This window comes from Salvelinus fontinalis, chromosome 3, assembly GCF_029448725.1.
Source record: "Salvelinus fontinalis isolate EN_2023a chromosome 3, ASM2944872v1, whole genome shotgun sequence".
Taxonomy (NCBI): Eukaryota; Metazoa; Chordata; class Actinopteri; order Salmoniformes; family Salmonidae; genus Salvelinus; species Salvelinus fontinalis.
The window spans coordinates 52053750-52079427 of NC_074667.1; the positions used below are offsets into that span (position 1 = coordinate 52053750).

A 25678-nucleotide genomic window follows, 5' to 3' on the forward strand; every position below is an offset into this window, starting at 1 on the left:
TTTAATTTGTACTGCCTCCTCTCGTATTGGCTGCTTCGTTCGTTGCTCTTGTCCTTCCTAATGTCTAGGACGCAATGTGTAGTTCCGCCTTGAAAGAGTGACATCGAAATAGTAATATTAGTTGGAATAGGAAAGGAATTAGGCAAAGAGAAGGTGCGGTTTAAACACCGGTGTTTAAACATAAATCTATCCCGGAGGATTTGACGCGGATCGAACGGATACGTCTTCAACCCAAACGGTAAGTGTCGATCGAGACAGCATTTTCTAATAGGCTGCTGTGCCAAATGCAGATGTGGCCATTGGTGTCGACAATCCACCAGCTCGCGGTGTAATCTTGATATGATATTCTATATCCATTTTTCAGGCAGTTCTAATGTAGGCCTAGGTAATTTATATGTGTAGTCTAAATCAAACATCACAATTGTATCAATCTGCGATTCCCATTTTTAGGATATCATTTCCTGTTGAATGAGTAACTTATTTTTCATGAGTCACAGGTTTATTACTTAATACGGTATCATTGGCCCATATCTATAATGTCTCAAATTCAACATCGAACGGTTAGGAAGTATGTTGCTGAATATTTATGTTACTGTGTCACCATCCTCGATCTACAACTTGGTGCCTGTTCGACCCTCGTGTCTGGAACCTTTCATTATAATATCCACGTTACAAAACATGCATAGATTACGGAATTATATGGTTGCTTGCTTCGTGCTCAATAAATGAATGTATGTTAGTGCTGAATGAAACAGACATGACTAGACAAGTCCATGCTGTAGTTGGCAACTGGTGGTGTGGAGATATTACTTAACATTCTTCTGGCACTACATGACATTGTCAGCAGTCACCTGGTGAAGGTCACTCAGGTGTAGGTCATTGGATTCAGGTGTGACCTCAGTGCAGGTGTTTGAATTCAGTTTTTGGGAGGGAGTCCTCCCTTATTGAATGATCTCAACAATGCCATATAATTACCAAAGCAGGGCAGAGGTTACACAACAAACAGTGACATAGTTTCCAGTTGCCATTCACAACAGTGCTCCCATTCAAATACCACTACATGCTTTTTGTGAGTCTATTATGGTCTTACAAGGCTTTAGTATGTGACTGAAAGATTGGCCAAAAGTATACTTTGGACAGTGTTATCATAATAGCCTTCTATTCAATTGGGAGGGAACTGCAGTCCATCATGGTTAATTATCACTGTAAAAAGTCATGGCTAACTGGTGGGAGTGTTTACAAGTTGTTGGTTAGCCATTGTCCATGCTGAGAAGTTGTTTAGAAGGAGACCAATGTATTGGACATTTCTCCTACTTATACTACACCTGAGACCATGTTGTACAGGTGAACACCACAGATATACACACACACAAAGGAGATTCCTGACTACCCCATTCCCATAAGTGAGGAGTTTGGTGATGGATGTGAGACTTTTAACGGAGTTAGAAAGATGAATGTCAGGGAATAATGGCCACAGGGGAGATGAGCGATTTAATTAAGCTGTGCTGGCTGTTAGCCAGTCTGTTATGTTCAATCTATCACCTCAGCTTGTCTGTCTGTCTGTCTGTGTCTGTCTCTGTCTCTGTCTCTGTCTCTGTCTGTCTGTCTGTCATGGCTAGAGGGCAAAACAAAGCCCTGTAAACCATGGCAACGATAGGAGTCATGCGTCTTCAACGTCTTGACATTTTCACACCTCCAGGAACACATCCATGTCTTACTCTCAGGCTGTTGACATTTCTGATAGTGAGTTTTCTAATAGTGAAGCCCCCAGAGCCCCTGGCCTAGAGTATCAGACAACTTCACTGATTGTAGTTGTTTTCTCACTCTCTGGTCAGTGTAGTTATGTGCTACTGTATCTCTATACCCTGCACAGATTCACCTATTTCCCCTCAAGCAAAGCAGTGATGTGTCTCTAGTTTCTGTAGTCAAATAGTGTGGATGTAATTCAAGCTTTGCAAGTCCCAGCAGTCCGCAGCGGTACCTGCTTTGCACAGCAGGTTATCTGCTAAGTGGACCTATCAGAGGAAAGAGCTGATGCACAGGTTCCTGTCCTGTGGCAGTGCCTATATATCTCCTTTTCACAACCTGGGGCTATACTTATATGGTCAGTCTTGTTACATTGTAATAACACTAATAGACTAGGTAGGCCTATGTTGTACTATGTACTGTCGCCTAACACACGATACCGAGGTGATTGGTGTGTATAGTCTGTGCTGGACATAGTAAACCTCTCTAAGCCCTTGTACAGTCTCATCATGGTCATATGAAGCTCCTGTGGTATCCTTTCCTCACATTTGTCGGTAACGCCAATCTCTTGGAGCACACCTTTGGGAGCTGTCTCTCTCTGGTCTTTATCAGCATCAACAGCAGCAAGTGGTGAGGGCGGGAGAGAGGGAGAGAGAGAAAAGGGAGAGAGGGAGCACAGGTGGCCGGCTTGTTGATCCAGGAAGATGGAGTGATGGACCTCTGGATGCCCTGTGCTGTCCTTCACTGCTGCCTGGGACACACACACACCTCTGCTGCAGTAAGAAGAAACACTGTCTCTGGAGACAGAAATGTAGTCTAGTAACATGACCATAGAGACTTACTCAGTCGACATCCGGGTATCTCTACACGGTTGGATATTCTCAACAAGGTTTAAGTTGCTGTGAGAGTGTCCAGTGACTGAACTTAAAAACTCTGATCGATTGTCACATGCACAAGTACAGTGAAATGCCTTTCTTGCAAACTCAAAGGCCTATGGGCTGGACAGTAATTAATGGATGTTTACTATTCGTTCTTTGTCCTCTGTTAATGGAAAGACTGCAGTTCTGCTGTGTTTACCTTTGGTTATAGATTTCTGATGTTTCTAATATTCTGTAGCTAAAGCAGCTCTTGTGAGGGTTTTGCTGGTCTGTGCTCTGTTCCACACAACATTTCACAGACAGGTCAGTGCTTGTGGTCAGGCTCCTCCCATGCATAAGTAACCACCACAGGAGGCTGGTGGCACCTTAATTGGGGAGGACGGGCTCGTGGTAATAGATGGAGCGTAATGCTATCAAATACATCAAACACATAGTTTCCATGGTTTCCATGTGTTTGATGCCATTTCATTGGCTCCGTTCCAGTCATTATTATGGTCTGTCCTCCCCTCAGCAGCCTCCTGTGATAACCACTACACACTCAGCCTTCAGAGGAGGGAGTCAAACGATGGAATGTCTCAGATAAGGTAAAGAGTGTAAGGATTTTATCCTTGGATGTTTTAACAGGTCCAGAAAATGAAATACCCTACCAGTTGTAATTGCAGCAAAGCAAATTGACAATATGACGCCCCAGTGAATTGAATCCCTCCAAGTGTTGTGTTTCTATGAGTGCAGTTAAATGGAGAGCGAGAGGAACATGACAAACAAACATCAAACACTCATTGACTGAGTGAATAGCACTCAGGAGGATTGGGCCTGTGTTTAATCGTGCGGCTCCCTGGTGCGTCGTGACCCTGCTGTTTGTGGAGTGTTTGTAGTGTACAGGATATATCTGTGTGTTTGTAGTGTACAGGATAGATCCATGTCTGTAGTGTACAAGATAGATCCATGTTTGTAGTGTACAGGAATAATCTGTGTTTGTAGTGTACAGGATATATCCATGTTTGTAGTGTACAGGATAGATCCATGTTTGTAGTGTACAGGATAGATCCATGTTTGTAGTGTACAAGATAGATCCATGTTTGTAGTGTACAGGATATATCTGTGTTTGTAGTGTACAGGATATATCCATGTTTGTAGTGTACAGGATATATCTGTGTGTGTAGTATACAGGATATATCTGTGTGTGTAGTGTACAGGATATATCTGTGTGTGTAGTGTACAGGATAGATCCATGTTTGTAGTGTACAGGATATATCTGTGTTTGTAGTGTACAGGATAGATCTGTGTGTGTAGTGTACAGGATATATCCATGTTTGTAGTGTACAGGATATATCTGTGTTTGTAGTGTACAGGATATATCTGTGTGTGTAGTGTACAGGATATATCCATGTTTGTAGTGTACAGGATATATCTGTGTTTGTAGTGTACATGATATATCTGTGTGTGTAGTGTACAGGATATATCCATGTTTGTAGTGTACAGGATATATCTGTGTTTGTAGTGTACAGGATATATCTGTGTGTGTAGTGTACAGGATATATCTGTGTGTGTAGTGTACAGGATATATCCATGTTTGTAGTGTACAGGATATATCTGTGTGTGTAGTGTACAGGATATATCTGTGTGTGTAGTGTACAGGATATATCTGTGTGTGTAGTGTACAGGATAGATCCATGTCTGTAGTATACAGGATAGATCCATGTGTGTAGTGTACAGGATAGATCCATGTCTGTAGTGTACAGGATATATCCATGTCTGTAGTGTACAGGATATATCTGTGTGTGTAGTGTACAGGATATATCTGTGTGTGTAGTGTACAGGATATATCCATGTTTGTAGTGTACAGGATATATCTGTGTGTGTAGTGTACAGGATAGATCCATGTCTGTAGTGTACAGGATAGATCCATGTCTGTAGTGTACAGGATAGATCCATGTTTGTAGTGTACAGGATAGATCCATGTTTGTAGTGTACAGGATAGATCCATGTTTGTAGTGTACAGGATAGATCCATGTTTGTAGTGTACAGGATAGATCCATGTCTGTAGTGTACAGGATATATCCATGTCTGTAGTGTACAGGATATATCTGTGTGTGTAGTGTACAGGATATATCCATGTTTGTAGTGTACAGGATAGATCCATGTCTGTAGTGTACAGGATAGATCCATGTTTGTAGTGTACAGGATATATCTGTGTGTGTAGTGTACAGGATAGATCCATGTTTGTAGTGTACAGGATAGATCCATGTTTGTAGTGTACAGGATATATCCATGTTTGTAGTGTACAGGATAGATCCATGTTTGTAGTGTACAGGATAGATCCATGTTTGTAGTGTACAGGATATATCCATGTTTGTAGTATACAGGATAGATCCATGTCTGTAGTGTACAGGATAGATCCATGTCTGTAGTGTACAGGATATATCCATGTTTGTAGTGTACAGGATATATCCATGTTTGTAGTGTACAGGATATATCCATGTGTGTAGTGTACAGGATAGATCCATGTTTGTAGTGTACAGGATAGATCCATGTTTGTAGTGTACAGGATAGATCCATGTTTGTAGTGTACAGGATAGATCCATGTTTGTAGTGTACAGGATATATCCATGTTTGTAGTGTACAGGATAGATCCATGTTTGTAGTGTACAGGATAGATCCATGTTTGTAGTGTACAGGATATATCCATGTGTGTAGTGTACAGGATAGATCCATGTTTGTAGTGTACAGGATAGATCCATGTTTGTAGTGTACAGGATAGATCCATGTTTGTAGTGTACAGGATAGATCCATGTTTGTAGTGTACAGGATATATCCATGTTTGTAGTGTACAGGATATATCCATGTTTGTAGTGTACAGGATAGATCCATGTCTGTAGTGTACAGGATAGATCCATGTTTGTAGTGTACAGGATATATCCATGTTTGTAGTGTACAGGATATATCCATGTTTGTAGTGTACAGGATAGATCCATGTCTGTAGTGTACAGGATAGATCCATGTTTGTAGTGTACAGGATAGATCCATGTCTGTAGTGTACAGGATAGATCCATGTTTGTAGTGTACAGGATATATCTGTGTGTGTAGTGTACAGGATATATCCATGTTTGTAGTGTACAGGATATATCCATGTCTGTAGTGTACAGGATATATCTGTGTGTGTAGTGTACAGGATATATCTGTGTGTGTAGTGTACAGGATAGATCCATGTCTGTAGTGTACAGGATATATCCATGTCTGTAGTGTACAGGATATATCTGTGTGTGTAGTGTACAGGATATATCTGTGTGTGTAGTGTACAGGATATATCTGTTTGTGTAGTGTACGGGATAGATCCATGTTTGTAGTGTACAGGATATATCTGTGTGTGTAGTTTACAGGATAGATCCATGTTTGTAGTGTACAGGATATATCTGTTTGTGTAGTGTACAGGATATATCCATGTTTGTAGTGTACAGGATAGATCTGTGTGTGTAGTGTACAGGATATATCCATGTTTGTAGTGTACAGGATATATCTGTGTGTGTAGTGTACAGGATATATCTGTGTTTGTAGTGTACAGGATATATCTGTGTGTGTAGTGTACAGGATAGATCCATGTTTGTAGTGTACAGGATAGATCCATGTTTGTAGTGTACAGGATATATCTGTGTGTGTAGTGTACAGGATATATCCATGTCTGTAGTGTACAGGATATATCCATGTCTGTAGTGGACAGGATAGATCCATGTCTGTAGTGTACAGGATATATCCATGTCTGTAGTGTACAGGATAGATCCATGTTTGTAGTGTACAGGATATATCCATGTCTGTAGTGGACAGGATAGATCCATGTCTGTAGTGTACAGGATATATCCATGTTTGTAGTGTACAGGATATATCCATGTCTGTAGTGTACAGGATATATCCATGTCTGTAGTGTACAGGATATATCCATGTCTGTAGTGGACAGGATAGATCCATGTCTGTAGTGTACAGGATAGATCCATGTTTGTAGTGTACAGGATAGATCCATGTCTGTAGTGTACAGGATATATCCATGTCTGTAGTGGACAGGATAGATCCATGTCTGTAGTGTACAGGATAGATCCATGTCTGTAGTGTACAGGATAGATCCATGTTTGTAGTGTACAGGATATATCCATGTCTGTAGTGTACAGGATATATCCATGTCTGTAGTGGACAGGATAGATCCATGTCTGTAGTGTACAGGATAGATCCATGTTTGTAGTGTACAGGATATATCCATGTCTGTAGTGTACAGGATATATCCATGTCTGTAGTGTACAGGATATATCCATGTCTGTAGTGTACAGGATATATCCATGTCTGTAGTGGACAGGATATATCCATGTTTGTAGTGTACAGGATATATCCATGTCTGTAGTGTACAGGATATATCCATGTCTGTAGTGTACAGGATATATCCATGTCTGTAGTGGACAGGATAGATCCATGTCTGTAGTGTACAGGATATATCTGTGTGTGTAGTGTACAGGATAGACCCATGTCTGTAGTGGACAGGATAGATCCATGTCTGTAGTGTACAGGATATATCTGTGTGTGTAGTGTACAGGATATATCCATGTTTGTAGTGTACAGGATATATCTGTGTGTGTAGTGTACAGGATAGATCCATGTTTGTAGTGTACAGGATATATCTGTGTGTGTAGTGTACAGGATAGATCCATGTTTGTAGTGTACAGGATATATCTGTGTGTGTAGTGTACAGGATAGATCCATGTGTAGTGTACAGGATATATCTGTGTTTGTAGTGTACAGGATATATCTGTGTGTGTAGTGTACAGGATAGATCCATGTGTAGTGTACAGGATATATCCATGTTTGTAGTGTACAGGATATATCCATGTTTGTAGTGTACAGGATATATCCATGTTTGTAGTGTACAGGATATATCTGTGTTTGTAGTGTACAGGATATATCCATGTTTGTAGTGTACAGGATATATCTGTGTTTGTAGTGTACAGGATATATCCATGTTTGTAGTGTACAGGATAGATCCATGTGTAGTGTACAGGATATATCCATGTTTGTAGTGTACAGGATATATCCATGTTTGTAGTGTACAGGATATATCTGTGTTTGTAGTGTACAGGATAGATCCATGTTTGTAGTGTACAGGATAGATCCATGTGTAGTGTACAGGATATATCCATGTTTGTAGTGTACAGGATATATCCATGTTTGTAGTGTACAGGATATATCTGTGTTTGTAGTGTACAGGATATATCCATGTTTGTAGTGTACAGGATATATCTGTGTTTGTAGTGTACAGGATAGATCCATGTTTGTAGTGTACAGGATATATCTGTGTTTGTAGTGTACAGGATATATCTGTGTGTGTAGTGTACAGGATATATGTGTGTGTGTAGTGTACAGGATAGATCCATGTGTAGTGTACAGGATATATCTGTGTGTGTGTAATGTACAGGATAGATCCATGTTTGTAGTGTACAGGATAGATCCATGTTTGTAGTGTACAAGATAAATCCATGTTTGTAGTGTACAGGATATATCTGTGTGTGTAGTGTACAGGATAGATCCATGTTTGTAGTGTACAGGATATATCTGTGTTTGTAGTGTACAGGATAGATCCATGTGTGTAGTGTACAGGATATATCTGTGTGTGTAGTGTACAGGATAGATCCATGTTTGTAGTGTACAGGATATATCTGTGTGTGTAGTGTACAGGATATATCTGTGTGTGTAGTGTACAGGATAGATCCATGTTTGTAGTGTACAGGATATATCTGTGTGTGTAGTGTACAGGATAGATCCATGTTTGTAGTGTACAGGATATATCTGTGTGTGTAGTGTACAGGATAGATCCATGTGTAGTGTACAGGATATATCTGTGTTTGTAGTGTACAGGATATATCTGTGTGTGTAGTGTACAGGATAGATCCATGTGTAGTGTACAGGATATATCTGTGTTTGTAGTGTACAGGATAGATCCATGTTTGTAGTGTACAGGATATATCCATGTTTGTAGTGTACAGGATATATCTGTGTTTGTAGTGTACAGGATAGATCCATGTTTGTAGTGTACAGGATATATCTGTGTTTGTAGTGTACAGGATAGATCCATGTGTGTAGTGTACAGGATATATCTGTGTTTGTAGTGTACAGGATATATCTGTGTGTGTAGTGTACAGGATATATGTGTGTGTGTAGTGTACAGGATAGATCCATGTGTAGTGTACAGGATATATCTGTGTGTGTAGTGTACAGGATAGATCCATGTTTGTAGTGTACAGGATATATCTGTGTTTGTAGTGTACAGGATAGATCCATGTGTGTAGTGTACAGGATATATCTGTGTGTGTAGTGTACAGGATAGATCCATGTTTGTAGTGTACAGGATATATCTGTGTGTGTAGTGTACAGGATAGATCCATGTGTGTAGTGTACAGGATATATCCATGTTTGTAGTGTACAGGATATATCCATGTGTGTAGTGTACAGGATATATCCATGTTTGTAGTGTACAGGATATATCTGTGTGTGTAGTGTACAGGATATATCTGTGTGTGTAGTGTACAAGATAGATCCATGTTTGTAGTGTACAGGATATATCCATGTTTGTAGTGTACAGGATATATCCATGTTTGTAGTGTACAGGATATATCCATGTTTGTAGTGTACAGGATATATCCATGTTTGTAGTGTACAGGATAGATCTGTGCTGCAGAATGCAGGAATCTGAATCAGAGCTTGCATTCTTATCTCACTGTCTTTTTTTAGTACTGTTTTTTTTTAGTACTGTCCTGTACTTTGTCTTTATTTATCTATACGTTATCCCTATCCATCTAGCAATTCTGAATGGTCAGCTTTCAGGCTCTGACTCCATAATACTAAGGGCAGTTTTTACACTGTTGAGCCCTACTGTGGTTGCTAAGCTGTTTGGGTTGGTCTGATGAGCGGTTTTATGTAAATGTTCATGAAAAGGTCATCATGCCTTCACCAGCAGTGCTGCGTAGAGGGGTCGACAGCCCCCTGTGGTTGTCAAGGACACAGCCATCCTCCCTGGCGACCAGGAGAGGAGAGATGGTGCCAGTGGTTTTCTGAGAGGGTCCACCTCTTTCTCTCTCTGGGAGATTAGCTTGTCCTGATCTGTCTCAGTGACCTCTGTCTCTCTCTGGGAGATTAGCTTGTCCTGATCTGTCTCAGTGACCTCTGTCTCTCTCTGGGAGATTAGGTTGTCCTGATCTGTCTCAGTGACCTCTGTCTCTCTCTGGGAGATTAGCTTGTCCTGATCTGTCTCAGTGACCTCTGTCTCTCTCTGGGAGATTAGCTTGTCCTGATCTGTCTCAGTGACCTCTGTCTCTCTCTGGGAGATTAGGTTGTCCTGATCTGTCTCAGTGACCTCTGTCTCTCTCTGGGAGATTAGGTTGTCCTGATGTGTCTCAGTGACCTCTGTCTCTCTCTGGGAGATTAGCTTGTCCTGATCTGTCTCAGTGACAGCCAGCCATGGCTGTGTGTGATGGCTGTGTGTGATGGCTCTATCAGGAGAAAGCCTTGCTTGGTTAGACCAACTGGCTACTCACCACAGATCCATACAGTTCTAGACTGACCTAGAACCAACCTAGCTACCTGCCATCCACATAGAGATACTTTCATAAGCATGTGTTAAATAAAGAATACTACCTAGGTTTTCAATCAAATAATCTAACAGAGAGAATGGGTGTGTGGTAGTGTCTTGGTTATCTCTGAGTGTGAACCTTGCTGTTGTCACAATAACATGTACCGATCGCCTTGGGGTTCTGTCATCCGTCTCTAGGCCAGTGTTATGTCCTGTAGTGTAGACACATTAGAGCCCTGTAAACCTGTTATCTGGAGTAAGGCTCACTGTCACTGTGACTCAACTCTGGCGTGAACCCCTGCCTCAGCTGCTCTTTCTCTCTCTACAGTACCTCTCTCTCTCTACAGTACCTCTCTCTCTCTACAGTACCTCTCTCTCTCTACAGTACCTCTCTCTCTACAGTACCTCTCTCTCTCTACAGTACCTCTATCTCTCTACAGTACCTCTCTCTCTCTACAGTACTTCTCTCTCTCTACAGTACCTCTCTCTCTACAGTACCTCTCTCTCTACAGTACCTCTCTCTCTCTCTACAGTACCTCTCTCTCTACAGTACCTCTCTCTCTCTACAGTACCTCTCTCTCTACAGTACCTCTCTCTCTCTACAGTACCTCTATCTCTCTACAGTACCTCTCTCTCTCTACAGTACTTCTCTCTCTCTACAGTACCTCTCTCTCTACAGTACCTCTCTCTCTACAGTACCTCTCTCTCTCTCTACAGTACCTCTCTCTCTACAGTACCTCTCTCTCTCTACAGTACCTCTCTCTCTCTACAGTACCTCTCTCTCTCTACAGTACCTCTCTCTCTACAGTACCTTTCTCTCTCTACAGTACCTCTCTCTCTACAGTACCTCTCTCTACAGTACCTCTCTCTCTCTACAGTACCTCTCTCTCTCTACAGTACCGCTCTCTCTACAGTACCTCTCTCTCTCTACAGTACCTCTCTCTCTACAGTACCTCTCTCTCTCTACAGTACCTCTCTCTCTCTACAGTACCTCTCTCTCTCTCTACAGTACCTCTCTCTCTACAGTACCTCTCTCTCTCTACAGTACCTCTCTCTCTCTCTCTACAGTACCTCTCTCTCTCTCTACAGTACCTCTCTCTCTCTACAGTACCTCTCTCTCTCTACAGTACCTCTCTCTCTCTACAGTACCTTTCTCTCTCTACAGTACCTCTCTCTCTACAGTACCTCTCTCTCTCTACAGTACCTCTCTCTCTCTACAGTACCTCTCTCTCTCTACAGTACCCCTCTCTCTCTACAGTACCTTTCTCTCTCTACAGTACCTCTCTCTCTACAGTACCTCTCTCTCTACAGTACCTCTCTCTCTCTACAGTACCTCTCACTCTCTACAGTACCTCTCTCTCTACAGTACCTCTCTCTCTCTACAGTACCTCTCTCTCTACAGTACCTCTCTCTCTCTACAGTACCTCTCTCTCTCTACAGTACCTTTCTCTCTCTACAGTACTTCTCTCTCTCTACAGTACCTCTCTCTCTCTACCCCTCTTTTTACCTCTCTCTCTCTACAGTACCTCTATCTCTCTACAGTACCTTTCTCTCTCTACAGTACCTCTCTCTCTCTCTACAGTACCTCTCTCTCTCTACCCCTCTTTTTACCTCTCTCTCTCTACAGTACCTCTATCTCTCTACAGTACCTTTCTCTCTCTACAGTACCTCTCTCTCTCTACAGTACCTCTCTCTCTCTACCCCTCTTTTTACCTCTCTCTCTCTACAGTACCTCTCTCTCTCTACCCCTCTTTTTACCTCTATCTCTCTCTACCCCGTCCTCTGCCCTGCCTATCCACTCCACCTCTCCACTCCTACCTGCACGAGTAAGCAGTGCTAGGAATCCCCTACAGACAGGCCCCACCAGCTCCCGGGCAGGGCAGCCAGCAAGCAGAGTTGAGTGGAGTGGAGCCATCAGGCAGAGGCAGGCAGGTACTCTATTAGCAGCACTGAGAACCAACAGCCTTATTTTTAGCAGGAGTAGCGCTGGTAGCGACCAGGCCCATGTTGTAGCTTGCAGTAGATTTTCTGGGAGTCATCCATCTATTGTCATTCCGCTCAGTAGTATGTTTTTTTGAGTTGCTCCTATGCCTTTTGCGAGGGCCGTGTTGGGTCGTATCGATGTAGCGATAATGCATACAAGTTGCTATTGTCAGAATAGGAGGGCAGAGTGTCCATTCTCTAATTAATCTTACTTTGGAATGTTAGAGACACCTCACCATTTTTTTGCTGGTAGAAAACAGACTATTTTGAAGAGGTAGAAGTTAACCAGTGTTCTCTTTCAATCTGTGGATATAACATCATGTGGTGTGAGTATACACGTATTGCATTTTTCACCGCTAGTGTTGAGTCAGTGGTTCAGTGCAATCTTCATGCTCTATAATCAACCCCCCTTGATGTATCCTTGCGTTTTGTGTCCTCAAAGAGAGGGAGAGCAATAGACACAAGCACTTCAAACAAACAAATCACATCACCCAAAAAGTGCATCCAGTGTAGTGCTCAGAACACCACATGACTTATACATCAACCCCAAAATAGAGCTTGCTGAGTCGGAGAGGCTGAGGATGTAGGCTACACACTGGAAACATGGGAGACTTACTCAAACAACCAGCTCTCATAGGACCATCGTGTCATGATGATGCCTTATTTATGGTTTATACATATGCTTCCCTGTTGGATTTAAAGTTTAAATTGAGTTATCTCGTTTGTTAGTTTGAGTGAAACAATAGTGCTGGTGGACAGTGGCACCACTTTGTGGACAAAATACACTGCAGCTTTTTGGCTTCATATATAGTCAATCTAGCATCCAGTTTTTCTCCGAATTTTGGACAAATAATGATTTGTGTCATAATACGTTCTGGGAATCAATGTACTTCTTGGAGCAGGACACAATTCCTTTGAGGCTGTGTGTGTGTGTGCGTGCGTGCTGTGTGTGTGCATGCGTGCGTGTTTGTTTGTTTGGGGGGCGGGGGTGTTGGACTACACAAACAGCCCAAACTGTCAATCTGTTACCAAACGTTGCATCTGCACTGTTCTTCAAGTAAATGTGTTTTATTATAATTTTCTGTGGAAATTGTTAAAAATAGCACTTATGCATAACTTTGTAATCATTGGTTTGAAGTTAAAAATCTGAGTCTCAGTGTCACTCTGTTACTGTGGAATTGCCCTGATGCCTACAGATATGAGGTCTTAAATCAATATGGGAAATGCCTTTTTTAATCTCACAAGACCATTGGCAGATAAAGTGCCCCTGCAGGGAATAATGCAATGCTTTAACAGCCCTCTGAAAGTAATGAGAGTAGCAGTAGATGTGCAGAAAGAGAGAGACTTGACAGCGTGCGTGTGTGTGTGTGTGTGTGTGTGTGTGTGTGTGTGTGTGTGTGTGTGTGTGTGTGTGTGTGTGTGTGTGTGTGTGTGTGTGTGTGTGTGTGTGTGTGTGTGCGTGCGTGCGTGCGTGCGTGCGTGCGTGCGTGCGTGCGTGCGTGCGTGCGTTTGTTTGTTAGTTTGTGGATGTGACAGATTTGCCCCAGTCCTGAGTTTAGAGAGGCTCCCCCTCTCAGATCAGTGACTGCTGTGTGCCAGTAAGGGCTCTGATAATGATCTGAGCCTCTCTCTCACACACACTCACAATCACACACACACAGACACACTCACAAACACACACACAGACCAGTGACTGTGGAGCAGGGTTTCCTCTGACACAAAACTGGGAGAGTCCCCAAGAGTATGTACTATGAAAAGAGTAATATATAGAGAGAAATAAACAGTGAAGGAGAGAGAGACAAATACTGTATAGAGAGACTGTAACAAACAGAGAAACAGATGAGAAAGAACACACATTTCTTTCCACAGGGCCATGGGATGAGCCCCACCTTCTTGGCGACAGGTAGCCTAGTGAATCCCGGATCGAAAGGTTGCTGGATCGAATCCCAAGCTAATAATCTGTCCCTGAGCAAGGCAGTTTTTTAATTTTACCTTTATTTAACTAGGCAAGTCAGTTAAGAACAAATTCTTATTTACAATGACAGCCTAGGAACAGTGGGTTAACTGCCTTGTTCAGGGGCAGAACAACAGATTTTTACCTTGGGATTTGATCTTGCAACCTTTCAGTTACTAGTCCAACACTCTAACCACTAGGCTACCTGCCGCCCCAACAGTTAACCCACTGTTCCCCAGGCGCCGATGACATGGATGTCGATTAAGGCAGGTAGCACCTCTCTGATTCAGTGGGGTTGGGTTAAATGCAGGAGACACATTTCAGTTGTACAACATTTATTTTCCTATTTTTTTTCTACAAATATATCAACGAATTGTCAACGGCGCTAGAACAGTCTGCAGCACCCGGCCCCAACCTACTAAAATCTGAAGTTAAATGTCTACTGTTTGCTGATGATCTGGTGCTTCTGTTAGCAACCAAGGAGTACCTACAGCAGCACCTAGATCTTCTGCACAGATTCTGCTAGACCTGGGCCCTGACAGTAAAAACATGTCCAGTTGCCAGGACCACAAATACAAATGCCATCTAGACACCTTTGCTCTAGAGGACTCAAAAAACTATACCTACCTCAGCCTAAACATCAGCACCACAGGTAACTTCCCCAAAGCAGTAAACGATCTGAGAGACAAGGCAAGAAGGGCATACGCCATCAAAAGGCACATAAAAATTTGACATCCCAATTAGGATCTGGCTAAAAATACTTGAATCTGTTATAGGACCTATTTCTCTTTCCAAATAATGTCCAATCAATTGAATTTACCACAGGTGGACTCCAATCAAGTTGTAGAAACGTCTCAAGGATGATCAATGGAAACAGGATGCACCTGAGCTCAATTTCGAGTCTCATAGCAAAGGGTCTGATAACTTTTTCTGTTTTTTATTTATTTTAGTTTGTAAAAATAAAACTGTTTTACGCTTTGTAATTGTGGGGTACTTTGTGTAGATTGATGAGGAATACAAATTAATTAATCAATTTTAGAATAAGGCTGTAACGTAACAAAATGTGGGAAAGGTCAAGGGGTCTGAATACTTTCCGAATGCACTGTGAGCATTGCACAAAATGAGTGTAACGATTGTTCTCCTCCTCGTCCGAGGAGGAGCAGGGATCGGACCAAAACGAAGCTTGTGGAGAATACATGATATATTTATTTTAAAGAAGACGAAACCACGAACACTGACAAACTATACAAAACAACAAACAACGTCAACAGACCTGAACATGAGAACTTACATATAACGAAGAACGCACAAACAGGTATAGACTAAACAAAACGAAACAGTCCCATGTGGTACAAACACTGACACAGAAGACAATCACCCACAAACAAACGGTGTGAACAGCCTACCTTAATATGGTTCTCAATCAGAGGAAACGTCAAACACCTGCCCCTGATTGAGAACCATATAAGGCTAAATAACAATGTACCCAACATAGAAACACATAACATAGAATGCCCACCCAGCTCACGTCCTGACCAACTAAACAAAGACAAAACAAAGGAAAATAAGGTCAGGAACGTGACAATGAGCTGGAAACTGAGCTGCACTTCCTAACCTCCTGTCAAATGTACAGTATGTGTCACGTTCCTGACCTTATTTCCCTTGTTTTGTATTTATTTAGTATGGTCAGGGCGTGAGTTGGGGTGGGCAGTCTATGTTATTTGTTTCTATGTTTAGGTTTGTTCGTTTGGCCTAATATGGTTCTCAATCAGAGACAGGTGTTTGTCATTGTCTCTGATTGGGAGCCATATTAAGGTAGGCTGTTTTCACTGGTTGTTTGTGGGTGATTGTTGCTGTGTCTGTGTTTGTTTGCCACACGGTACTCGTTCGTTCGTTCGTTCGTTCGTTCGTTCGTTCGTTCGTGCGTGCGTGCGTGCGTTCATGTTTTATATGTTCTCAAGTTCAGGTCTGTTCACGTCGTTTATTGTTTTGTAGTTTGTTCAAGTGTTTTTTCGTCTTCTTTTAATAAACGATAGTATGTATTCAAACCACGCTGTGCTTTGGTCCGATCCTTGCTCCTCCTCAGACAAGGAGGAAGACGAACGTTACAGTATGGCCAAATTAGAGACACAGACTCACATAGAATTTAAAACAAATCCAATTTTGATAAACTCCACTTATCTATTGGGTAAAATACCACAGTGTGCCATCACAGCAGCAATATTTGTGACCTGTTGCCACAAGAAAAGGGCAATCAGTGAAGAACAAACACCATTGTAAATACAACCCATATTTATGTTTATTTATTTTCCATTGTGTACTTTAACTATTTGCACATCGTTATAACAGTACATAGTCATAATATGACATTTGAAATGTCTCTATTCCTCTGAAACTTTTTAGATTGTAACGTTTACTGTTCATTTTTATTATTTATTTCACTTTTGTTTCTCTATTTCACTTGTGTTGGCAATGTAAACATGTGTTTCGCATGTCAATGAAGCCCATTGAATTGATTTCAAGACAAAGGAGATGATTGTGGTCTACAGGATAAGGAGGACCGAGCACACCCCCATTATCATCAACTGGGCTGTGGTGGAGCAGGTTGAGAGCTTCAAGTTCCTTGGTGTCCACATCACCAACAAACTAACATGTTTCAAGCACACCAAGATAGTCGTGAAGAGGGCACGACAAAATCTGTTCACCCTCAGGAAACTGAAAAGGTTTGCCATGGGTCCTCAGATCCTCAAAAGGTTATACAGCTGCACCATCTAGAGCATCCTGACTGGTTGCATCACTGCCTTGTATGTCAACTGCTCGGCCTCCGACCGCAAGGCACTACAGAGGGTAGTGTGTACGGCCCAGTACATCACTGTGGCCAAGCTTCCTGCCATCCAGGACCTCTACACCAGGCGGTGTCAGAGGAAGGCCCTAAAAATTGCCAAAGACTCCAGCCACCCTTGTCATAGACTGTTCTCTCTGCTACCGCACGGCAAGCGGTACCGACGTGCTAAGTCTAGGTCCAAGAGGCTTCTAAACAGCTTCTACCTCCAAGCCATAATACTCCTGAACATCTAGTCAAATGGCTACCCAGACTATGTGCATTGCCCCCCCCCCCCCCCTCTTTTACACCACTGCTACTCTCTGTTATTATCTATGCATAGTCACTTTAATATCTCTACCTACATGTACATATTACCTCAATTACCTCGACTAACCGGTGCCCCCGCACCATTGACTCTGTACCAGTACCCCCTGTATATAGCCTCGCTATTGTTATTTTACTGCTGCTCTGTAATTAATTGTTACTTTTATTTATTTATTTTTTTAGGTATTTTTCTTAAAACCACATTGTTGGTTAATTATGGCTGCATCCCGCTACCGGGATCGATATGACAGCAGCCAGAGAAAGTGCAGGGCGCCAAATTCAAACAACAGAAATCTCATAATTAAAATTCCTCAAACATACATACATAATTTTAAAGGTATTCTTGTTGTTAATCCCACCAAAGTGTCCAATTTCAAATATGCTTTTCAGCGACAGCACTACAAACGATTATGTTAGGTCACCATCAAACCACAATAAGCACAGCCATTTTTCCAGCACAGCCATTTTTGGCGCGTTACATTCACTAGTTCCAAAAACATCAAGTGATTTTGCATAGCCACATCATTTCAACAGAAATACTCATCATAAATGTAGATGATAATACAAGTTATACACATGGAATTATAGATATACCTCTCCTTAATGCAACCGCTGTGTCAGATTTCAAAAAAACTTTACGGAAAAAGCAAATCATGCAATAATCTGAGACGGAGCTCAGAACAATAGCCAAATTAGCCGCCATGTTGGGGTCAACAGAAACCAGAAAATACATGATAAATGTTTCCTTACCTTTGATGAACTTCATCAGAATGCAGTCCTAGGAATCCCAGGTCCACAATAAATGCTTGATTTGTTCGATAATGTCCGTTATTTATGTCCAATTAGCTACTTTGGTTAGCGCCTTTGGTAAACAATTCCAAAGTCACAAAGCGCCTCCACTATAACGTGACGAAATGTCCAAAAGTTCCGTAACAGTCAGTAGAAACATGTCAAACGATGTACTGAATCAATCTTTAGAATGTTGTTAACATACATCTTGAATAACGTTCCAACCGGAGAATTAGATTGACATCAGAAGAGCGGTGGAACGGACGTCCTCCTCATGTGAAGGCGCATGGTGAATGCGTGATCAGCTCGTGGCAGTGATTACTCATTCCTGTCTCCTTCGGCCCCCCTTCACATTAGAGTCATCAGACAAAGTTCTGTTGACTGTTGACATCTAGTGGAAGCCGTAGGAAGTGAAAACTCATCCATATCTCGCTGTAATTTCATTGAGAGCTTGGTTGAAAATCTGCCACCTCAGAAACAATTCAAACAGGAAGTGGAACTTCTCAGGTTTTTGCCTGCCATATGAGTTCTGTTATACTCACAGACATAATTCAAACAGTTTTAGAAACTTCAGAGTGTTTTCTATCCAATGTGAGTAATAATATGCATATATTAGCAACTGGGACTGAGGAGCAGGCTGTTTAATATGGGCACCTCTGTGCACCTTTCATCCAAGCTACTCAATACTGCCCCTGCAGCCATAAGAAGTTAAGGGCTTGTAAGTAAGCATTTCACTGTAGGGTCTACACCTGTTGTATTCGGCGCATGTGACAAATAGAATTTGATTTCATTTCATTTGAAATGAGAGGCAGAGAGATAAGAGACGGATACTGACATTGCGTAAGAAGGAGGAGACTCCACAAGGTCACGTCCCTCCGCCCCTTTACGACCTCCCTATCAAAGCCCCAATCTAGTACCAGAGAGAGAGAGAGAGAGAGAGAGAGAGAGAGAGAGAGAGAGAGAGAGAGAGAGAGAGAGCGAGAGAGAGAGAGGGAGGGAGAGAGAGAGAGAGAGAGAGAGAGAGAGAGAGAGAGAGAGAGAGAGAGAGAGAGAGAGAGAGAGAGAGAGAGAGAGAGAGATGGCTCTTAACATTCATCAACCGTCTGTATAGAACCAGGGAATTATTGCCAGTCTTTTGAGTAATGCTTATAGGAGGGCCAGGAAATTAAATCTGTGTGTGAGATTGCGGTTGTGTTTTTCAATATGATTATGAGTTAATTATATTAATGGATTATGTATTTAGCTGCTAATCCTTCAACGATCCAGAGAAGTCCAGAGAAGTCCAAGTCCATCACCTCAATAATTCCCTGCAGTCACCTGAATGAACACATGGTTATGCTACTGCACACACTGCTTGTGAATAATATTTGTGAATTCTAAATGTGTGAATGTGTTGATTCTAGATTGAATACTTTGGCAAAGGTGTGCGTGTGTGTGAGTGCTCTTCAGTTGGAGTGTATGGTTTTTGAACCGACCCTGTGTCGGGAGGTTGCGTGTGCACTATAACAGAGGAGAGATTTAGTTTGCTTGGATCAATAGGCCTCAGTGCAGTAACAAGAGAGAGTTGGGCCCCAGGAGAACAGACTGGGAAAGGAGTAGAGTAATTAAAGCTGGGGAACTAGGAGCTTGCTGCCTCAGGCCTGGGTGCTCCTGCTTCACAGGAATCTCCTGGGGTGATGGTAGGGAGGGAGGGAGAGAGAGAATATTCTCCCAGTTCTGTTGCTCTGTCTGTCCGACTTGTCTCTCCCCCTCCGGCCAGAACAGAGCAGAGGGATTGGATCAGAACAGAGCAGATGGATTGGATCAGAACAGAGCAGAGGGATTGGATCAGAACAGAGCAGAGGGATTGGATCAGAACAGAGCAGAGGGATTGGATCAGAACAGAGCAGAAGGATTGGATCAGAACAGAGCAGAGGGATTGGATCAGAACAGAGCAGAAGGATTGGATCAGAACAGAGCAGAAGGATTGGATCAGAACAGAGCAGAGGGATTGGATCAGAACAGAGCAGAGGGATTGGATCAGAACAGAGCAGAGGGATTGGATCAGAACAGAGCAGAGGGATTGGATCAGAACAGAGCAGAGCAGAGGGATTGGATCAGAACAGAGCAGAGGGATTGGATCAGAACAGAGCAGAGGGATTGGATCAGAACAGAGCAGAGGGATTGGATCAGAACAGAGCAGAAGGATTGGATCAGAACAGAGCAGAGGGATTGGATCCGAACAGAGCAGAAGGATTGGATCAGAACGTAAGACTAACACTATAGTTGTGTTGTTAACCCCCTACAGGAAGTGAAAGGGAAAAATGTCAAATGGAGAGATTTCCCCTCTAATTCTCTTACCAAACGAATGGCCTGGGTTAGAGTGTTAGGAATAATCTGGAACTGAGCCCATCACAGTCACAGAATTATACTCTGGGGCGGATTATACAAAGACTAAGCGCTGTAAACAGTGTGTCTGAGGGGGTGGGGGCAGCGATGTGGAGCAGCCAGGGCAGACGTTTCTATTGAGATGTTCCACAGACCAGTTAGTTGTTCCTTTCAGATGGTTGCCATAACAGCACCATTGAGTCACATAAAGGAAAACAGGCCTGGGATCTGTTCTCACTGGTTGGCTGGGAGGCGGGAGCTTCTAAGGAATTTGTCTTGCCCTGTTTTCCTTGTTTTTTTGTATGCCTTACTACTTACCCCAAAGCATCTCCCCCCACACAGAGGTTCCTCTGTTCTTTAATTGGGACTGTGTCATCAAAGTTATTTGACCCAAAGATAAAAGGGACAGCCACACAACACAGACTGTCCCTCTATTTCAGCTTGTTGTCAGGGCCCTGCTCTCACAGCAGATCCATCAGCCTGTCATAGGTGACATTAAGGAAGTCAAATTAGTGTCACCATGACAACATACAGGTAGGTTAACTCAAGCCACCATGGTGACATTTGGTAGGTCAAATCAGGGTCACCATGCCAACGTCTATAGGTTACCCAAGGCCTAGGGTTTCCATGGCGACGTCTAGGTAGGTAGAAATAAGGTCACCATGGCAACATTCACCATTTAAGGAGGGCTACCTCAGGGTCAGCATCACGACTCTCAGGCGACTGTAATCCATAATAGGAGCCTCTCCCAGAGTGCACTGCTCTCCAAGGTGAGATGGAGATCGATGGATGGAGAGGGGGATGAGGCAGGGGGAGGAGTGTGAATGTGTCCTCTCAATCCATCATTCAGCACCAGCTGCTGACAAGGCGGCTACAGGACTCCCTTGTGTGTGTGTGTGTATCAGTACTACGCTAAAGCTAATAACACCTCTCATACTACCTCCAGCCCAGGTCAGAGGGCAGGGCATCGTTGGTGGGTTGTCCGTTAGACCAGTGTAGTTTCACACACAGGATGGAAGACTGGGAACAGAAGAATACACATTCAGACATTTTAAAATAGGACTATTTTGTCTGTTTAATTCTGTGGTGAAGACTGAGCATTCTTCACTTTCATGACTCATGTGGTTTTCCTCGGACATGTTCATGTTTTTCCTAGTGCTCGGTCCTCAGTCACTGTGGTGCAGTGTGGCGTGATGTAGGAGGCACTACAGGAGCAACCTGCTGAGCGCTAAATTGACCAGGGGAACTGTGTGTGTGCGTGTGCATGTGTGTTTATAAGTGTGTGTATTGGTCTTCATAAACAAGACAGTTAAGAGACATACTGTATTTAGAATAACCATAATGCACCACCAGTCAGACTTTCCAGACAATTAGGTCACATGTATGCACCTCATTGTACTTTGTCAGCTGTTTCCAGAATTTCCCCTTCCCCCATACTCTATATTCATCCACGCACATAGCACGTTCTGAGCATTGTCTGATGTCAGAGGTATTTAATCAAATGTGACCATCTCTAATGGACTCCCAGTCAAATATGTTCCACAGACAGCAAAGCAAACACATTGCCTGTCTATTCATCTGTCCTCTGGGCCAGAGTTTCCCAAACTCGGTCCTGGGTTCCCGCCTTGGTGCACGTTTCGTTTTTTGCCCTAACACTACACAGCTAATTCAAATAACCAACTCATCATTAAGCTTTGATTATTTTAAACAGCTGTGTAGTGCTAAGGCTAAAAAACTAAACATGCACCCAGGTGGGGCCCCAGGACTGAGTTTAGGAAACCCTGGCCTAGGCTTTCTCCTTCAACTCTCATTGTCTGAATAATGTGTATCTGAATGACTGGATCTGTGTCCTACATGTCTCTGTGGATGAATGAGGCCACAGGGAAGAAGTTATCATTGGTAAAACCAGATGATGTAGCATCTCTCCCCAGACCTGCACTGCCCCAATCTGTTTCTCCCATTACAGCCTCTATATGTTCCCTTTGTCTCTTTGTCTCTCATTTGTCCCAAGGCGCTCCTATCTTAGAATAAACATCACTGGCTTTGTCTCTATGGCAACCACAGCACACACCGTACAGTGGAATGTGAGTCTGTTGGAGACCTGGTGTTCCTCCAGTTGGAACAGGGTCGGGCCATAGGAAATGTACAGTACAATCATACACTACAATATAGTACAATAAAATACAATTCAGTACTGTACAATACAATAAAATACAGGACAATACAATACAACTTCATATTGTAGGATAGCTTTTAGGAACTGTCTGTCTGTCATTTGGGTATAAGCCTACCCTGACCCTTCCCCATTGCAGTTGGCCTTTGCTACCGGCCCACTTTCTGCGTCAGCCCGAGGAAGTGTTGGAATGATACAGCCAATATGCTGAATCTGCTCAAGCATGCAGAATATTTATTTTTCTTTTTTCTCGCTCTTTGTCTAAATATTTTTTTGTTCCTTTGAGCCGTATTTGTCAGCAGCATTGCTGGGCATATTTTCATCATACTAACCACTTCTGACGATTAATGTGCAGGCAAAGGTTATGGTTTTGATGGTATGCCCAGTCTGTTCCAGGAAGGTAGTAATGTCTTGCCACAGGGCTATATTATATTTCACTCATCAGATGGAGGCTATGCACAGGGGTGAGCCACCATAGCAGGTCTGAGAGCACCTAATGGTTCCTTCTGACTCAGACTGGGATGACCTCATCTGTGGAGTAGAGCTGTTCTGGTTGGTTGAGTTCCAGGTTATTCGGTCACCAGCCTACTCTGAAGGTTATATGTTCAGCTCAAGGTTGTTAGAGAGAGGTGGGCCCTGACACAGGAAGTGATTATAGTACTGGAACTCCCATTGGCTGTTGTCAGTCCAATAGCCATGCCCTTTTCTATTGTAGACCAGCCTTCACTGTATTTGGACAGCGATTTTCAATTAATTGTTGAGCTTGTTAATATATGAGTATTAACTTACTAATAAATGCAAGTGAGAGACAATTACAATATGAGATACGTTTTATTTTCTTCTACATGTTGTTAGAAGCATTGACCTAGGCCTGTCTCTTTAGATTATATCCCCTGTTATCCCCTCAGTAACATGATCTTCTCTCAGAGAGACAGGTAACAGAACACTGTTTACTGTCCTCACCTTGAGCAAGCGGGGCTGAGGTAAAAGGGGGAGGCGCTGGCGGGGTGATTGTGTGCCGCTTGGGTGTAGTTTCTCTCTGTGTAATTATTTTCCTCAAAGGGAAAACAAATGAGGAGGGATTTGTGTGGTGTCCCTGACTGCCTGCCCCACTGCCTGCCCCCCTGCCTGCCCCCCTGCCTGCCCCCCTGCCTTACTGCTGCCTGGTCCTTAGGTGTAGGCTATGTAAGGCTGGGATGACCTTTCACAGAGCAAACAGAGAGGGAGAATGCCCTTCAACCCTTCATCTTCATCCTCATCACATGCGTGTCACGGCGATACAGCTCAGGTCTGTGTGTGAGAGTCTTAGGGGAGGAATGACAGGGCCAGGTGGGCCAGGGCCACAGCACGACATATTGCCTGCTTCTCTCATCCAATACAAATAGATCAATCAGCCTGATGTGCTGTTACTAACCACTCCCATATTAACTAATAGTGTGAAGCTGACATGAATCTGAACATGCAGCAGGGGTCTCTCAGATCTCTGTTATGTTCTCTCTGTGTGTGTGAATACGCAAATAATAAAGTCTTTGTATGATGGTATCTGCTATAATTGTGTAGCTCTCATTTCTGAAAGTATGTTATGTGTGGCTCACATAGAATCATTTATTGTCTTTTTCTCTCTCTCTGTCTTCCTCTCAGTGTTGAGTAGAGTGACCAGACAGGAAGATGGATGAGCTACAGGATGTGCAGCTGACTGAGATCAAGCCCCTGCTGACCAATAAGGTGAGAGTATGAGATGACCACCTGCGAGGGAGAGTCACACATACACATGCCTACACACTGAGTATACCAAACATTAGGAATACCTTCCTAATATTGAGTTGCATTCGTCGGGGCAAGGACTCTACAAGGTGTCAAAAGCGTTCTACAGGGATGCTGGCCCATGTTGACTCCAATGCTTCCCACAATTGTGTCAAGTTGGCTGGATGTCCTTTGGGTGGTGGACCATTCTTGATACACATGGGAAACTGTTGAGCGTAAAAAATCCAGCAGCGTTGCAGTTCTTGACACTAACCGGTACGCCTGGCACGTACAACCATACCCTGTTCAAAGGCACTTAAATCTTTTGTCTTGCCCATTCACCCGCTGAATGGAACACATACACAGTCCTAGCTCAATTGTCGCAAGGCTTAAAAATCCTTCTTTAACTTGTCTCTTTCCCTTCATCTACACTGATGGAAGTGGATTTAATAAGTGACATCAATAAGGGATCATAACTTCCACCTGGATTCACCTGGTCAGTCTGTCATGGAAAGAACAGGTGTTCTTAATGTTTTGTAGACTCATGTTTTGAGATTTATTCACTATTTGTCTCCATCGTGAACAGTGCTTTCCTCCCCACTCCAGAACTCTGTTCATCAAAGTTAATTATTTATAATCCCTGCTTCACTGTAGTGAGGGAAGAGAAAATACTCTAGAAAATAGAGGAATAGGAGTCAATAGAAGAAAAATCAAGGGATGGAGTTAGGCTCAAGAGAGAGATGCAGAGAGATGCAGAGAGATGGAGAGAGAAAGTAGGCAGATGAAGCTTGAAAGCAAGAAGGAGGGGAGGAAAGAGGGGAATATCAAAGGGGAACCTTGCAGAAACGCATCTCTTTTTTTTGCTTGAAAGATTCAGATGAGAGAGAAAACACTCCAGCAGATCAAAGCTTTCTTCCCACCGTTCCTCAAGGACCTCCGTCTCCACTGCAGCATCGAGGAGGGGATGAGCTCCCAGCCTGCCTTGGGTTGGGGCAAGGAGAAGGAAGTCAGCCCATCTGTGTAAATTGACCCGTTTTATATCCAGAGGGAACTATTCTGTTCCAGACAGTTCCAGGGCGATATTACAGGCAGTTACAGAAGGTTTTCACCAAAAACAAATTTGGCATGAGAAGTTCCGCCCCCATTAATTTTCAACGAGGTCACGTGGATAAATGTACAGGGTATTGTGGGAAGATGAGCGGCAAGAACCCTACTGGTGGAGTGGTAGAAATAGTTCCGCTCTGCTCTACTTTATGCAAATTTCAATCAAAGTGAAGCCTTGGAGCGAAGCGTT

At 42.9% G+C, this 25678-nt stretch overlaps 1 protein-coding gene across 2 annotated transcripts in view; it reads left to right on the forward strand.

The window, feature by feature from the left end:
* The first annotated feature begins 16 nt into the window (after nucleotides 1–16).
* LOC129851085 (protein NDRG3-like) overlaps nucleotides 17–25678 on the forward strand; it is a 57088-nt gene continuing 31426 nt past the window's right edge. The window contains exons 1-2 of one of the 2 annotated variants that reach the window (XM_055917310.1): nucleotides 17–238; nucleotides 24283–24366. In XM_055917310.1, coding sequence (XP_055773285.1) covers nucleotides 24310–24366 — 57 coding nt within the window. In that variant the 5' untranslated portion in view covers nucleotides 17–238; nucleotides 24283–24309. The remainder of the gene's footprint in view (nucleotides 239–24282; nucleotides 24367–25678) is intronic. The other variant, XM_055917309.1, reaches the window with a different exon arrangement.